General features: G+C 44.5%; 1 protein-coding gene across 4 annotated transcripts in view; it reads right to left on the bottom strand.

Moving 5' to 3' along the window:
* The window catches only part of LOC125715727 (uncharacterized), a 50,458-nt gene that overhangs the window by 23,148 nt on the left and 9,736 nt on the right, over positions 1 to 17,574 (bottom strand). For 2 of the 4 annotated variants that reach the window (XM_048987584.1, XM_048987585.1), the window contains exons 3-11: positions 15,892 to 16,035; positions 9,802 to 9,948; positions 8,715 to 8,906; positions 8,215 to 8,301; positions 7,699 to 7,790; positions 7,197 to 7,311; positions 6,992 to 7,069; positions 5,667 to 5,782; positions 3,732 to 3,897 (exon numbers count right to left, since the gene is read on the bottom strand). In XM_048987584.1, coding sequence (XP_048843541.1) covers positions 3,732 to 3,897; positions 5,667 to 5,782; positions 6,992 to 7,069; positions 7,197 to 7,311; positions 7,699 to 7,790; positions 8,215 to 8,301; positions 8,715 to 8,906; positions 9,802 to 9,948; positions 15,892 to 16,035 — 1,137 coding nt within the window. The remainder of the gene's footprint in view (positions 1 to 3,731; positions 3,898 to 5,666; positions 5,783 to 6,991; positions 7,070 to 7,196; positions 7,312 to 7,698; positions 7,791 to 8,214; positions 8,302 to 8,714; positions 8,907 to 9,801; positions 9,949 to 15,891; positions 16,036 to 17,574) is intronic. The other 2 variants (XM_048987587.1, XM_048987586.1) reach the window with 2 other exon arrangements.

The following is a 17,574-nucleotide window of genomic DNA, read 5'->3' as shown; positions in this document are numbered from 1 at the left end:
AAACGACAGACAAAAATATAATCAAGCTCGTGAAGGCATGACAGTCTAAAGAAGAAATAAGGGAGGGGGGGTTACATATTTGCTAAAATTTTAAAATGCAAGTGCAAAACATTGCATTAACAAACATCTTATTGGTTTTTAGAATGGTCTTTTGCTTCTTAATGTGGCAATCTAGTGTAATTACGATTTTGAGCACAGTAAGGTGAAATACATCTGGTACCTCCAACAGACAAACTGGCCCCTGTTTGGACCCCTTAGTTGCAATGGTCTAGAACCTTCACTCCGAGGATGAGGGGAATCAGGACCACGTTACTGCAGGCCATATGAAAAACTAACCAGACACACATGACTTTAGTTTGGTCTGAAACAAATTCTCCCAAACCATCCAAAACTGGCCTCTCGCAGCCATTAGCAAGGAAGAGGAGCTACGTAAGAACGAAACGCTATAGACTCTGGAACGTGCTTGCGACTGCTTGTCATTGTCATTCAAAGGATAAGAAATCCAGGACTGCAAAGATGTCCAACTCTATCTCTTCTGCAGTATCAGAGAAACACACTATAGCCAGAAGAGCCAACGCGATACTGGTTATGTGGCTAGTTATACCCTTAAATGAAAACAATGACGATACGCATTCTGAGTGTTCCACAATGGAACAGTAAACAAACATTTCAAGGAGGGCTATACGTTTTCGGCACAATTTTCAGCCTGTGATCATTCTTACTTAACTTGGTATTCACGTACATCTTAGTATGACTTTCATTGTTAGAACGATACTTATTTATAGTGTTTGGTAATTAAAAATATATTATCACCAGGGGGGAAAAAAAACAGACTCTCTGAAAGTCACCACTTCCTTCACTCACTAGCGGAATGCCTCATTCCACAATTCCCAGCATCGTGTTGCGGGATGTTGGCGGCCATGAGTGATCGGCGTCAGCATGCCCAGCTGGTGCGCAGCTCCAGCATCTGGAGGCTGTTAGCGGGAAACAGCGGATGGGTATCAGGCCTCACCGTCGCCACCAGCGCTTAGCCGGCCGGCTGCCACTCTGGCAGGCCGCCACCCGCTGGAAACTACCTCCCACACCTGTAACTGAGTCGGGCCTGAACCTGGGCAGGGGCGGCCTGTCATGCCTTTCTGTTATCTACAGGTTTTGCGCAGCTGGGCCCGAGACCTCCAGCGACTCGGTGCATTGTAGTCTCGTCTGAGCTCCCCAGAGGGAGGTTGAGCATTGTGAAACTGAGACAAATTTGTTTTGCTAGTTGACCGGAGGCGGTAGCTGGCACTGAGAGGTGTCTCTGACTCCAGGCTTTTGTTCGGCCTTGTGTAAAACTCTCCGTAAAGTCCAATAACAAGGGCTCCCACAGATACAACATAAATAACTGCAACACCCACAGTCAGCTGCTGCCAGGGAGCGCTAGACAAGTGGCCATTGTTATGGGATGCTTGCTGTGGGCCGTAAAAGTGGCCAATAAGGAGAGAGCAATACCTGAAACGCAGCTGTGCGTCTTGTGTCACCTTTGGTAATCGGGGAGACTCAGCGCATGGGGAGTCTTAAATCACGCAACAATAGCTAGAACTATTAAACTCGTACATTCCCTGTTGTTTCTACTGTATATCATTTAGCACTCATATTGTTACAGATTATTAAAGAATCAGAAAGACTGATAGAAATTTGATCATGTTATAAAATATGTAATTAGGCAAATGGGTCACAAATAGAATCACTGGTTATAGCGTAAAGAAACATGGCGAGAGTAAATCTGATTGTAGACAACTATTATGGCAAATAAGAACATGCTCATTAGTGCAGTTTGTAATAGCCATCAATATAACAAAACAGTGATGGAACCCTAAGAGATCAAGGGTCACAGCTGAGCGGAGAGTCCCTCTCAGGTTTCCCACACTCATAATGGTTATGCTGCATGGTCACTGGGTCCAGACTCAAGTGCAAGGAGGGGAAAGCGGTCAGAATTACAGTTTGGGTTAGCAGCTGAGGCGCAGCAGGTTAGAACACTGGGCCTGTGACCGGAAGATTCCCAGTTCAAAACCTGTGGCTGGCAGAGTGATTTCATCACTGGGATCTTGAGCGAGGTCCTTAACCCCTAGTTGCTTTGGACAAAAACATCTGCTGAATAGGTATAATTATATAAACCCAACAAAACAGGAGCTGTAAGGTCAGAAGTACAGCAACGATCACTGAACAAAACCTCTGTCTCTGGCTCAAGACTCAGACGGGGAGTGGAGGCTCAGGACTTAAATAGTCGTCTTCAGGTGGGGATAATCATTACTTATTTGACTGACAGCTGTGCCCATGCTGCTCTGCAGTAGCAGGTCGATGCTGTTCAGACCAGACGGCCGCTACAGACTGCCAATTAGTTGAGGGTATGACCGGACAACTATTTACCCAGCAAACACCTACAGCTAAGCTCTCCACATTGTAGGAACTCGGCAATTTCTCTGCAGAAAGTTCACTTTTGCATTGTCTAGGTCTGCAGTCTTATGCGCGATGCTGCGGTCTCGGGTCTCATCCCACCCTCTCCGTGTGCATTCTTACAGGCTTCTTCACTCCACTCGGAGGCTTCCTGTTTATATTAACAACTAATAGAGACCATTTCCTCTTTTTCTGGCACATGTCTGACACTAAGGTATTCAACTGAGGAAACTTAACCATCATAAAAACAGGAACACTGCTCCTCAAATCTGGGAAATGTCCATGTATCCAGGAAACCTAGCATTCAAATTCAATACAGAGCTTTCAATTACCAGTGACACAAATGCCCTTTACAGATTGTAATATATTAAAAAGCAGGACCAATTCCTCTTGTTACTGTTATTACTTCCAAATGTCATACTAACCATGCTGCCATTTAAAGACACAGGAGTATTAAAGCTATTACATTCTGAATGTAAAGGTAAAGGGTATTTGTTCTGACATACTATTTTTGCATAGTGCACAATCACGGCATGCTGTTTCCATGGAAACATGGAATTTCAAGCCCATATAAATGCAACCTTTAAAACGTTTAAGCTACACATTCTTTAAATAGAAGAAGCCATTGCAAATTAGTGGCTTCACATTCAGCGACTGCGGGAGGTAGAGCGATAGCTCTCCGTTTATCGTCTCTGCCGTTTGGGGCCATTCACTTGAACCCCCCGGCAGGGTTGTCTCCCTAGAGCAGACTGCGCTACCTGCAGGGGTGGTTAATTTTTGCTACTAGTGACTCGGGCAAGTTCAGTGAAGAATGTAGTCTGACATGAAATTATTTTACTGGCCAGCAGGCTAGTGTTCAGTTTTCTAAACTCATACTTCGCCTAAACCAGTGTTTCCCAATCCGGTCCTTAGGGACCCACAGCCGGTTCACATTTTGCTCCCTCCAATCTCCCTGCCAGACTGTCCACATTTTCGCTCCCTCCATGCTCCCTGCCACAAAATTATGTACTGTCTGTGGGTCCCCGAGGACTGGATTGGGAAACACTGGTCAAATGGCTCGCCTGTGGTCAGTGGGTGCTCTTCATTGCCAGCCCTGGTTACCTGCATTTATTAATTAGTATGTACCTCATTTACTCGACTGACTAAAAATAAAGGCTAATATGAGAAGTACTTAAACATTACTGCACTTTCCTGTAATAAACAATATTTCCTATTTACGCCGGTGCTAAATGAAACCGGTGACCCTGATGCTGTAAAGCATAACAGCTCCTGTCCCTTAGCAGTGAGCAGCCCCTCACCACATGTCCTTTAAGTCGGTTCTGTTCTTCTTTGTCTTCCTTTCCCAAGATCCTGAGGGCCTCGTTCTCCACGCCAGCCTGAGGCTCGCTGGACATGCTCAGCGGACCAGCATCTTCTCTGGTTAGAGCAGGCGTGTTGGAGGGAGAATCCGAAACCTCCTTCCTGCTTGAGAGAACATTACCAGTGAGTAACACAGAACTCCTGCAGTAACAAGTAAAGTAATGATTGATGTGAACGTCACATACGTCAGTTTTGTACAAAGTGGAATGGGCTTTGAGGATATTTAGCTCCTTGGATGCTCCGCTGTGCTCTATGCTGTCTCCAGCTAGCGGGCACTGAATAAATGTTTGGATGCGGTGGAATATACACCATTTATAAAAGCCTATAGGCGCACTATTCTAAATATTCAACTGAAGATAATCACAATCAGATTGAATACAGAGAAAAAACAGGTTTCTGAGCACCAAACTACAATAACAATTACATTATCCATCCATCCATCCATCCATCCATCCATCCAGCCATCCATCCATCCATATTCTAACCCCTTATCCTGGTTAGGGTCACATGGGGATCTGCAGTCGGTTCCAGGCAGCACGGAGATAACTGGGGTTTATCCTGGGTGGGAAACCAGTCCACCGCAGGGTACACGCACACAAAATTATGGCAATTTTGAGACCACAATTAGCCTAATTGCATATCTTTCGACTTTAGGAAGAAACCGGAGAGCCCGGCGGAAATTCACACGACACGGGAAGATCATGCCAAACCTGGAGGCTACCCACTGACTCACCATGCCACCCACATCAGAGCTGTAGCTAGAAATCTTAGTCATGGGGTATCCAGCAACCCTACCAACAGGTCTCCAACTTTTGGGGTGGGGTAGGGTGGGGTCTTAATCCATACTTTTACTACCTGTTTATGTGCCTGCCCATAATTACGTTACACTATGCAAAAATCAGGAAACCAGTATTTAGCATAAATACAGTTAAAAGTGACGACTTAATATTGAGAATAAGTTTTTTATAGTGTTACAGTCATCAGTAATGATAACACTGAAATGTACAGTGGTGATTAACTTAATCGTGATTACTCTTCAGGGATGCCTTTCTCAAATGTGTTAACATGTGAAAGAAAGCGAAAGGGGCGAATGTATGAAAAATGGTGCGGTGAGTGGAAACAGTGCCCAGTTTGACAGATTCTTTGTGTACAATAAAAGAACACATCTCTATGCAGAGCCTGTGTGGAGCCTCCAGACCATGTTAGGTCGGCCTTTGGCTTGGCACCAGCGGACAGAATCACATCTGGCCTCCAAAACAAGCTTTCTGATCTCCCATTAGAATGTCATAAACCAGAGAAATGGTGCTGAGATGAAAAAACCAAGCCAGACTGCAGAGCCGGGGGGGGGTGATTATTCTCTCTGAATCTAACTCTTCCTAAACTTCTTTGCTTGTTTGTGCAGAGACTTTCTGGATACTTCCCTCTAGAATTAAAAGTTCTCTTCATGAATTAAAGTTCATAAAGGGGATATAAAACTCCTTCAAACTACTAAGATCCATTTACCATGAAACACTGCAAATCTTCATACCTCCATACTACTTGTGTTACTATTACGTACAGCTGCCTTTTTTACATAAAAATAAATGTCGTTTTGTGAATAAATCTGAATAAAATTGGTTTAAGATCCGTAGTTGACATGCTTGTTGCACCTTGCCATGTATCAAGGACAAAAATCTTAAATCGATCCATTCTGTATAGCAAGGTATCCATCCATCCATTTTCTGCCCAAATAATTAGAACCTGTAGGACAGTGGACCTGATGAATCCGTACTAAGTAGCTTGTACAGATTAAAGTGTCAGACACTGAGGCCCGTCCTGTTCGCTGGTGCTTCTTAGCTCCAGGGAGAACCACATGCAGGGAGACGCCGCCCTACCTGAGGAGGCTCTGGAGGAGGGTCCAGCTACCCTTCACCTCGCCCTGCTTGTGGGTCAGCCTGGCTGCCAGGGTGGGATGGAAGCTTGACAAGCGGGAAACAAACAGATCCAGCATCTGGGTGGGGGGGAGGCGGAAATTAATGTGTTTAGAAGGACTTCATGAGACTGCAGCAATTATATTTTTAAAGATGGAAAATAATTGCATAATGTATTTGCGGAACACTTCATTGCTGAGTAAAAAAAGTCAGTTTTCCTTCCTGGATGTAATTATTTTGGACCCTGCTGGATAACCTTTTACATGCATGCTGGCTCCAGCTGATTAGCATTTGCATCAGATTAATGAAAATAAGCTGTATTTATACAGAGTGCCAGTCAAAAACCCGGACACACCAGCTTTTAATACATTTGTCTCTGTTTTAGCATTCGATTTATAATAAAAGGTCTCCAGTGACTGAAGTAAAACATATCCATCCATCCATTTTCCAACCGCTTATCCTACTGGGTCGTGGGGGGTCCGGAGCCTATCCCAGAAGCAATGGGCACGAGGCAGGGAACAACCCAGGATGGGGGGGCCAGCCCATCGCAGGGCACATTCACACACCATTCACACCTACGGGCAATTTAGCAACTCCAATTAACCTCAGCATGTTTTTGGACTGTGGGGGGCAACCGGAGTACCCAGAGGAAACGCCACGATGACATGTGGAGAACATGCAAACTCCACACACATGTGACCCAGGCGGAGACTCGAACCCGGGTCCCAGAGGTGTGAGGCAACAGTGCTAAGCACTGCACCACCATGCCACCCCAGTAATACATACCAAATACTGCAATTTTAGACTCTTAAAACAGCTCCCCTTTGCTTCGATGGCAGCATTGCAGACTCTCACCATTCTTTCAACCAGCTCCCAGATGTAGCCACCTGGAATGCCTCTCCAACAGTTCTGAAGGAGTTTCCACAAGTTCTGGGTACAAATTGGCTACCTTGCTTTTACTCTTCAATCCAACTCTTCCCAAACCATCCCAAATCATTTGTCACAACACTCCATGTCCTTCCTTGACAAGATTATACTGCATAACCTTGAGGTGTGCTTTGGGTCATTATTTTGATTTTTACAGTGATGATTTTATTTCTTTACAGATGGGTTTCAGTACGTGTCTCCAGACTTTTGACTAGAACTATGTATACATACATCGTATATATTCTTTCTTTTTGTTAATGCCATACCCATTTTAGTTTTGTTGAACAATGACTAAGCAGATACAGGTAATATGATGATAATGAAACTTATACGCAGCCTTTACAGAAAATAAAGACACTCACCGTGATTTGACTGGCTATGTCTCTAATTTCTTTATCTCCACTGCTTCCATGGTCATTTGTCACAGAAATGCTTTTGCTCTGAGACAAACCACCAACAACAAGGAGTAAGAGAAGGTGACTCAACAAACATAGCAGTGAAAAATGATGCGATACAGCCTGAAGGCAAACGTGGCCTGAATCGACCTGTAAAACTCACACGAAGTACCTTATTGGTAATGGCATTAATGATGCTGTCTGCTAGCTGGTAAAATGAGGAAACCTCCAAGGCTAGCTGAAGACTTTCATGGTAATCTTTCAGACGAGACTGGATCTCAAAGAACCTGAAACAAAGATACCGCCCGCGAGAACAGTCACTGCTTTATATCCAGTATTTATTTTCAACTCCTCCACTTCTTATGATCAGTTTCTCCATCATGAATCCAAGAGATCATGACAGGATGTCATAATGAAAAAAATAAAAGCTAAATTTACCGCAACACTTAATGAACTTTCCAAAATACACTTTTTGGTTTCCGTGCTTGCAAAATCGGCTTGTCACCGGCTCATAGGGGATTCCTTAGTACCACTTTAATCCACAGAAATCTGCAGATGCCTAGTATTACATTAAAGGAAGTCCAGTTCCAAAGCCTCAGCCCCTCATGCGATTTCACAGCCCCTTAACCAGGAGGCTACCTGCCCCTCCCTGCTGGTGGATTCATGGTGCTTACATCTCACTGACATCTCTCCTGCTGCCAGTGATGTTCTTGCTCTCAGTTCTCCAATATTTCTCCAGTTTCGGTGCCAGATCGTTCTTTTCATCCTAATCCCGAGAGAAAAATATGAATATCGTGTTTCCCTTACCTGGCCTGGAAAACAATACTGTAAGCCTCCATTATTACTTTAGTATTTTACTATTTTACTACTATAACTGTGCAACGCCATTTTATCTTTCATTACATTAATATATTCTAACACATTTCCATTTAAAGTACCTCTTAGCTGTCATTAAGTGAAGACGAATGGAAAAACTGATACCAACTTTATATATACAGGCTTGTTTCCAGTTTACAAACTGAAAAGTTCAATCCTTTCAGAGATCAAAATAATTTGTGAGGAACACATGGAGGCCACTGCTGGATCAGAGCTACAGTCACTCAGTTTACATGACAAGAAGCAAATACAACGGCTGGGACTCGGGAGATGATGAAACCTTTCCTGTTCCATCTTTATTTTACAGCACTCACCTGTTCCAGATCCAGGATTCTTCTAGTCAGCTGGATTTTGTCAGTGTTTTCCCTGCAGGTCTCTGCCAGGTTTTGCTGCTCTTCCTGATGATGAAAATAAAACTGATGTTTTTACAGGCCTCTAGCCGAATGAATTGGGAATGTACGTTTTTATCGGTGCCGTTGCGATTCGAAATACCCTCGGCGTAGGATGGAAAGTAAAGACAAGTAAGAGATCCAGATTCCAAAGCATGCTAAAGAAGTAAAAAAAAGCCCAATATTCCCCTTTGCTATTACCCCAAGTTTGTAACTAAGATATATAGCACATACATGCACATTTACAAAATTTTATCCAAGTCTACTTGGATAAAAGCAGTAAAACAATTTTCCTTCAGGTCACAAATAACACAATGCAGAATGACTTTTATAAGGTATTTCGTGTGCATCTGAGAACATTAAAAGTGTCACATATAAACCCCGGTGGGCAGGTCACATGCTGTCAGGCAGGGTATGCGGGTCACCTTCTCCTTTATCCAGACCTCCACCTTGTTCACTTTTCTGTTGGCCTGATGTAGGTTACCGGCTCCCGCAAATGGCTCGGCCTGCTTGGTGGCCACCTGCTTCAGGGCGTGCCAGTGATCTCGGAGCTGACCGAGCTGCTTCTTCACCAGGTCGGCGTTGGGGTTCTGCTCACACACAAGCTGCTCCCCCATCTTTAAACAGCAGGTTACGGCCCACGGGAGAAAAGCATGGAAAAGAGATCTCAGATCTGAACGAAGCGAGGAGTTCAGACAGATTGAGAACATCCCTTCCCGAGCCTCGTCCGGCATTTTAATTATCACAGGAGAAAGGTCATGTTTTCCTGGACAGATTTCAAGTGGGTATTTCACACCCGACATGGGTGCAATTTTGCAAGTGCTGAACATTATCTCATCGCCGAGGGTTACAACAGGGAAAGGAGCAAATTCAACAGGATAATTTATTCACAAATAAAACGTATTAAAATACAGAGAAGTTCAATGTCTCTGCCTGCCTACTTGTGAAGACATTTAGTATGTTGTACTGGACAATAAAAATGTTAAAACATTTTTATTGATTTATGCTTCTCTACTGGACGGGATTCATATATTTATACATAAAAAAAAAGAAAAAAAAAGATAAGTACCTAGTCAGCATTAATTCACCTTATTATGAGACAATAACAGGAGTGAACGTTGCACAAGAACTGGGTGCAGATCCAAGTGCAGTGAGGAAAAAGTTGTCAGCATGAGAGTTCGGGTCATTCCAAGAGTTTATTAGGTAGAAAACCAACAAAACAAGAGGCTTCAAACGCAGGGACTGGGAAATACATTTACCACAGAGCAGCACAAAACCACAGACTGAACTGAACTGCATACTTTTAGTAGAGATCTGCTTAAAATTCAGTGCCGGTGGAAGGGAGACACGTGAAACAGACAATCGCTAATTGACTGACGCCACCGACCTCGGTGCTCTACAATAGCAGGTTGACGTTTTCTAAAATATCTAGTTTGTCATTATTTCATTAACCTCTCTAGTTGCATGAGTAGGACTACAGCACCTGTGCTGTGCGGAGTACACAAATCTCACCTGATTGAGTTGTATGAGTGTATTCTCAAAGTCCTTGAGATCTCTCTGCAGGGTCTGGGATGCCTCTTCCCAGTCCTGAAGTGAGGCCCAGCAGGTGTTATAACCATCTTTCAAATCTTGCAGCTTCCCATCAATCCACTGCTCTGCCTGAAAAGGAGGGGAAGCCCAATGAGAGGCAGATACTGACTGACTGAAGCAATCAAATCATTCATTAGATAACACTGCTTCACCTTGCAGCCCTGCTGAAGAACATCTTCGGTATTATACTCCAGTGAGACGGGTCCACAAATGAGAGAAACTTCTAAATTCACTAGCAAAGGCAATGTCTTAAAGATACATACTGTACATTCTGAGTGATCTAACATAACTATTTTGTAGTTAATTTAAGCTAAATCAGCCTGGTATGTTACAGTGTATCAGTGTCAATGAAAAATTGCCAGCACTTGAGAAACAGTACAGTACAGCTTACTTACTGGCAGCTCCGATCATCCTCCTTGACTTTCACCCCCCGCCCCCCCCCAGCCCAAAACGTCATGCGCTTTTGGAAAACCTGTGTTACTGACTTCACACCGAAAAGTATCCAGTTTTTCCAGCCACAGACCATCGTGAGTTTCCTCTAAGTTTTAAACAGAACGCTACAACCTTTTATTTTATTTGAGGTAAAATACCATGTGTTTCAATGTTTGTGTGTTCATAATCGGAAAACAATTCATCAGTTAAACAAATTTCAAATATGCGTATAACAATAAAATACTTTAGACAAACAGATCCGGAATAGTGAGAGACATTAAACGTTGCTAGGTAATTTGGTCCTGAAAGGCTATGACCTAATCTGGCCAGCCATAATCAGTATTCCACTGCAGTTATACAGTGTAAAACAAATTATTAAAAACAAATTATCTGGCAACTGTTCTTCATTTTCCAGTAACATGTTGTGTTCAATTGGAGGAACTAAGTCTGTTTTTGCTAAGTGAGGTGTGCCTGTTGCCTTAGTGGCTTGCTTACGGACACAACCTCACTCCAGAAATACTGAGCCAGGAAGACCTCAGGGAGAAGATCTGTTTATTTGGTACACGCTCAATACATTGACTTTCATCAGACTGTGAGTGGCAGAATGTAACCGTGTCATTTAAAAGGAAGAATTTATTAACTGGTTATCGGAATATAATCCACAAGACAGTTAAATAAACAATTTAACATTATGAAAAACCAGCATTTGGGTGGGCGGGGGCGGGGGGGGGGGGGCAAAGAGAAGGAACAAAGCAACAAAAGGGGTCCGTTTCCAATATCTGAGGACAGTCACTTTCACTTGACTTGATTTCTTCCCTCTGGCCTATGCTTTTGAATGAGATTAAATTAAATATCAAATCATTAAATATTGTAAAGAATGGGAATTCAAACATTGAGATGTAGTTTTTATGGATAAAACAACAAACTAACATGTTGAAGAAACTTTTTTCTCTCTAAATCCAAATTAAAACTGTTAATGTAAACAATGGCTACATGGATAGATGGTTGGACTTTGTACAAAAAATGTTTTCAATATGGTCTGAATAAATTCTTGTATAAACTTGAAAATGACAGAAAATAATTACTCAAAAACAAATCCAGTCACCAGCAACCCTGTACTGGAAGATGTATGGATGGACATATTCAATCATTCGGATTTCCATAATCCATCTCATCACAACACAAAGTACAATGCCTGCCATTTCCTCTTAAATACTCAACTGCTTGTTTTTGCTGCTTCTCATTGAAGTAAAAATGCAATCTAAGGGTGACCATATAATCACCTCTCCTGGAGCCGACACCTTATCGTGGTGGAGGGGTTTGCGTGTTCCAATGATCCCAGGAGCTAAGTTGCCTGGGGTTTTATGCCCCTGGTAGGGTCACCCAAGGCAAACAGGTCCTGGGTGAGGAACCAGATGAAGTGCGGCTCAGAAGAAAAAAATATTGGATCCACGGTTTCCCTTGTCTGGACGTGGGTAACTGGGTGGGGCTTGATGGCGAGTGCCTGGTGGCCAGGCCTGCACCCATGGGGCCTGGTTGGGTACAGCCCGAACAATACATGTGGGTCCCTTCTCCAATGGGCTCACCCCCCATAGGAGGGGCCATAGGGGTCGGGTGCAATGTGAGTTGGGCAGTGGCCGAAGGCGGGGATCTTGGCGGTCCAATCCTCGGCTGCAGAAGCTAGGTCTAGGGACATGGAATGTCACCTCACTGATGGGGAAGGAGCCTGAGCTGGTGCACGAGGTTGAGAAGTTCTGGCTAGATATAGTTGGGCTCACCTCGACGCACGGCTTGGGCTCTGGAACCAGTCTCCTTGAGGGGGGGTTGGACCCTTTTCCACTCTGGAGTTGCCCGTGGGGAGAGGCGCCGAGCGGGGGGTGGGCATACTTATTGCCCCCTGTCTGGGCGCCTGTACATTGGGGTTTACTACAGTGGACGAGAGGGTAGCCTCCCTTCACCTTCAGGTGGGAGGATGGGTCCTGACTGTTGCTTGCACTTATGCGCCAAACGGCAGTTCAGAATACCCACCCTTTTTGGAGTCCTTGGAAGGGGTGTTGGAGAGTGCTCCTAATGGGGACTCTCTTGTTCTGTTGGGGGACTTCAATGCTCACATGGGCAATGACAGTGAGACCTGGAGTGGCGTGATTGGGAGGAACGCCACCCCCAATCTGAACCCGAGCGGTGCTATGTTATTGGACTTCTGTGTGTAGTGGAGGGAGTACTTCGAAAACCTCCTCAATCCCACCGACATGCCTTCCAACATGGAAGCAGAGTATGGGGACTTGGGGGTTGACTCCCCTATCTCTGGGGTGGAGGTCGATGAGGTGGTTAAAAAGCTCCTCAGTAGCCGGACCCTGGGGGTAGATGAGATCCGCCCCGGAGTTGCTTAAGGCTCTGGATGCTGTGGGGCTGTCCTGGGTGACACGCATCTGCAGCATCGCGTGGACATCGGGGGCAGTGCCTCTGGACTGGCAGACCGGGGTGGTGGTCCCCCTCTTTAAGAAGGGGGACCGGATGGTGTGCTCCAACTATAGAGGGATCACACTCCTCAGCCTCCCTGGTGAGGTCTATTCGGGGGTCCTGGAAAGGAGGGTCCGTCGGATTGTTGAACCTCAGATTCAGGAGGAGTAGTGTCGTTTTCGCCCTGGCCATGGAACAGTGGACCAGCTCTATACTCGCCGTAGGGTTTTGGAAGGTTCATGGGAGTTTGCCCAACCAGTTTACATGTGTTTTGTGGACTTGGAGAAGGCATTCGACTGTGTCCCTCGGTGAGTCCTGTGGGGGGGTGCTCCAGGAGTATGGGGTGCCGGGCTTCCTTATAAGGGATGACCGGTGCCAGAGCTTGGTCCACATGGTCGGCAATAAGTCAGACTCGTTTCCGGTGAGGGTTGGACTCCGTCAGGGCTGCCCTTTGTCACCAATTCTGTTCATAGTTTTTATGGACAGAATTTCTAGGCGCAGCCAGGGCGTTGAGGGTGTCCGGTTCGGTGACCTCAGAATTAGGTCTCTGCTTTTTGCAGATGATGTGGTTCTGTTGGCCTCATCGGACCGTGACCTTCGGCTCTCACTGGGACAGTTCGCAGCCGAATGTGAAGTGGCTGGGATGAGAATCAGTACCTCCAAATCTGAGACCATGGTCCTCAGCCAGAAAAGGGTAGAATGCTCTCTCTCCGGGTTGGGGAGGGGGTCCTCCCCCAAGTGGAGGAGTCTAAGTATCTTGGGGTCTTGTTCACGAGTGAGGGAATGATGGAACGTAAGATCGACAGACGGATCGGTGCAGCGTCAGCAGTGATGCAGGAGCTGCATCGGTCTGTCATGGTGAAGAAGGAACTGAGCCAAAAGGCAAAGCTCTCGATTTACCAGTCGATCTACGTTCCTACCCTCACCTATGGTCATGAGCTATGGGTAGTGACCAAAAGAATGAGATCGCAAGGCTGGCTTGGGAATGCCTCGGTATTCCCCCAGAGGAGCTGGATGAAATGGCTGGGGAGAGGGAAATCTGGGCCTCCCTGTTGAGACTGCTGCCCCCATGACCCGGCCTCGGATCAAGCGGGAGATAATGGATAGATGGATGGATGGATAGTTATAATCATTTTATTAAGTTTACATAATTGCCACCAAAATCTTGTCTGCAAACTTTTGAAATTAAACGTGACACATTCCATCAGATGTAGCGTGAAACATGTCAAGTTCCTCAAAAGTTTGGACCTAAACTAAAAAGTGTCTAAAAAGCCTAAACAGATTGTCACATTGAGCGATGCCTTACACTTTCTCAATTTTCACGGGGGGACGTAGAAATTCACAGTGGAACTGATTAATAAAACACCTTAAAGCTTCAGCATAAAACATCCACGGACTGAAGGAAATGCTAAATTGTTTATGTTGTGTTTTTAAGGTGTTATTAAGCTGGTCATGCTGCTCTGCTAACAATGTTTTCATTCTAGAAACGTTTACTAAACATTAGGAACATGCCATACCCTACGCACAACGCCAAGCATCCTATGGAGTGTTGTGTAAAGCACAGCACCAATGGACTCTGGAAAACTGTCCAATATTCCTTAGGTGCCCCAGAACAGTACCCCATTATTACAGCTACTACTACAACTAAGACTAATAACATTAATTAATTTCAGCATTAATTGCATTAAACGCAAGTTCAGGTAGTAATTATCATGCTGACATTGAGAGAACCTTTGTCCCATTAATGTGACAGCAAGAACGTTATCTGCCAACTTTTAGAAGACTTTCACGCTACGTCAGCTAAAGTTCTGCACACGTACCTTGTTAGCTGGTAGGCATGTGGCCTTTTGCTATAACCATTACTATCTATAGGTATTTGCTCCTATATAATTCCCCCATACGGGGGGGATGAACAACACCCATTCCAGCCTGTAACTATCCGTCCTAAACACACTGAAAAAGGACCTTGTGCTATCTGTCAGCGTCAGCACCACCACAAAACAGCACTAGCTTTGTACCGCTAAGGCTGATTTCCACAGGCCAAAGGCATGAAGCAACACAGCCAAACAATGATCTCATCTCTGAATAATTGTTCCTCTTGTAGCTGTTCCCCTTACCACCCACACCCCGAGTCCGTTAGCACGCCAGCGCTGACAAAAACACCACTGTGCTCCCCAGGGTCAAAGGGACGCAGGCCTGTTTCCCCATGTTACTGTTATTCTTGAGCGAGTTCCACATCCGTCACCATCTCGACCAGACCGGCTCCCCTCCTCATGGTGTCAGACACTTCAAGGTGCATGTGAAGCTCGTGACTCGTGACCAAGGGCCTGCCGGCGTGCTCTGCTTCACCCCAAACTCTGAGGATAGGCCCCGGCCTGCTCATCCTCTCACAACTGCGAACAATTATTCCTGGCTGCCAAGAAAATGCCGTAACAGCCATAAAGGTTCTGCCAGCTACATGCAGAAAATTAATACTCATCTTTCATTACAAGTTCAGCTTTACTGCTCAATTACAAAGTTCTAAAGCATTTGCGGAGTTTCACAGATGTTCAGATACATTTACTACTTAGTGCACGGGCTAAAGGAATAACAAAAACCAATAAATGTATGTTATACGTAAACTGTTCAGTAGTGACTATTCATATATTTCTAAATCACAGGACTATTCTCTTGTGCATGTCATATATATGAAGCATATATGGAGTTTTTGCTGTTTGGCGTTTGTTCAGACGGTTTTCCCTGTGGGGAAACCCCTTTTTTTTGTGGGCAGTGGTGGCTTAACGGTTAGGGAAGCGCACTTGTAATTGAACGACTGCTGGTTTGAATCCCCAACCAGCAAGACACCCTCGGAAAGGTACCGCTCCCCAGATGCTGAATTAGCTACCCCCTCCTATGTCACATATCAGTTAAATGCAGAGAACACATTCCATTGTTGTGCTATGGTGTGTCAACACTGATACTTTTCCATGTATAAAACAATAATATTACTGTATTCTATTTAAAATCATACTGTTGCAAACGTTCTGAATCTACGTTCATTGACTAAATGAACCTTTGACTGTATTTGCCATCCAAAGAAAAATAAATAAATCATATGCCCTGAAAAATGGTAATCCATACCTGGAGGACCTCTCTGTTGAAGAAGGTGTTACGCTGAGTGATGGAACAATCATTCTGCATAACGCCCACTCCTGTATTACTGCAGACAGGGTCATTCCTGTTCTGGAGCTCTCTGGTGGGAGATTGACTTCTCAGCAAAAGTCCCTGTCCAAAGATCAACACAGAAAAAAATCAACAATCGGTATTTCCTTCTACACTAAAGGTACATATGCTATTATTACATTTACGTTTCATATCGCCATCAAAATTATATTAAAAGTTAACTTCAAGGAAAGGTAAACTACAGTACTGATGGCACTGTTGCCTCAAACCTCCAGAGTTATGGGTTTAAATCCCACCACAATAAGAGGTTGGAAGACAGAAGATTAGAGGATTAAGCAGGTGGGCCCGGTTTAAGTTCACTTTTGATTGTCATTCCGCTCTCTAGAAGCAAGGCAATAAGCCAGTGGCCATAAAGAAGATAACAAATCCCCCTCCTACAAGGAACAAAAGACAGGGGTCCTCAACCTTTGAACCTCAAGGTTCATCTGAATCTGGTCACAGAAAATTAACATCTTAACAAATCCGTTCTGAATTTATTTACAGTATGTCTCAGCAGGCAACGGTTACTAAACATATGATATAACAGTAGCAGTAATAGCAGTAGTGCTTATTCATCTATTATTTGTATTAACAAAATAATAATAATAATAATAATACAAAAAAATAGATTGTGCTTTATTTGCCATTTGCACAAGAGAATGCTTCTTTTCACATATCCCTTCTTGCTCTCCTCTGAGACACGTACAGTACGTAGGGATATGAGTGCAGGGTCAGACATTTATCTAGCGCCTTGCACAAGGGCCCAGTGCAAATGTGACTATTTTGTTAAGGACAGGACTTCTGGATCACAGGCATGGAGGTCTAGCCCACTGAGACACACTCCCATTACATCCCCTAAATTACATCTTGATAATGATTTCTATAATAGAAAAATACATAAAACAAAATCTGCAATACTATGGAGCAAAGACGGCCTATTATTCAGACCAGCAACACGATATTAACACAAAAAGAACAACGACGTTAAAACTTTGCACAGCTGATAGAGATTCCGAGCCGCTTCCAGTTCATTCCACTTCATTTACTTTATGAGAGCCATTGAAAACCTCAATTCAGGTATCTGGTGAAGGGGAAAGGGGCAAAGAAACAAGAAGAAACAATTGAGCTACTGAGATGGCAGTTTCTGGAGTTGCCTTTGAATTACAGTGGAACCAGCTATGTCAGTTACAATAGACTGGAGATACTTCACTAATCCCCATGGAGAAAATATCATTGCACCATATTGCCCTACATTCAGGTGAGAGCAAGCTTGGGGTTCACTGTGAAGGGGCAGCCACTGGGCAGCGCCCAGGGAGCTGGGGGTTAAGGGCCTTGCTGACGGGCTCACAGACATGGGACTATTCCAGGGCTCTTTAAATCTGGACCTCGATTCCAAATCCAGGCCTTGTTTTCAGTTCTCCCAGGTAGTTAGTTTAATAATTACTGATTCTGATTGGCCAGAGGCTTCACGCCTGGCTCACATGTAAAGGAAAGGCTGGAAAACCAGCCGTGCTCGAACTTCGACGACTGTGATTTGAATAATAGGGAACTATTCTGTTGAGACTGGGGCTCAAACTAGCGACCTTCTGATCACAGAGACAA

Source organism: Brienomyrus brachyistius, chromosome 20 (assembly GCF_023856365.1).
Source record: "Brienomyrus brachyistius isolate T26 chromosome 20, BBRACH_0.4, whole genome shotgun sequence".
Taxonomy (NCBI): Eukaryota; Metazoa; Chordata; class Actinopteri; order Osteoglossiformes; family Mormyridae; genus Brienomyrus; species Brienomyrus brachyistius.
Note: the sequence above shows the minus strand (reverse complement) of the source record. Positions and strands in the feature narration are given on the sequence as shown.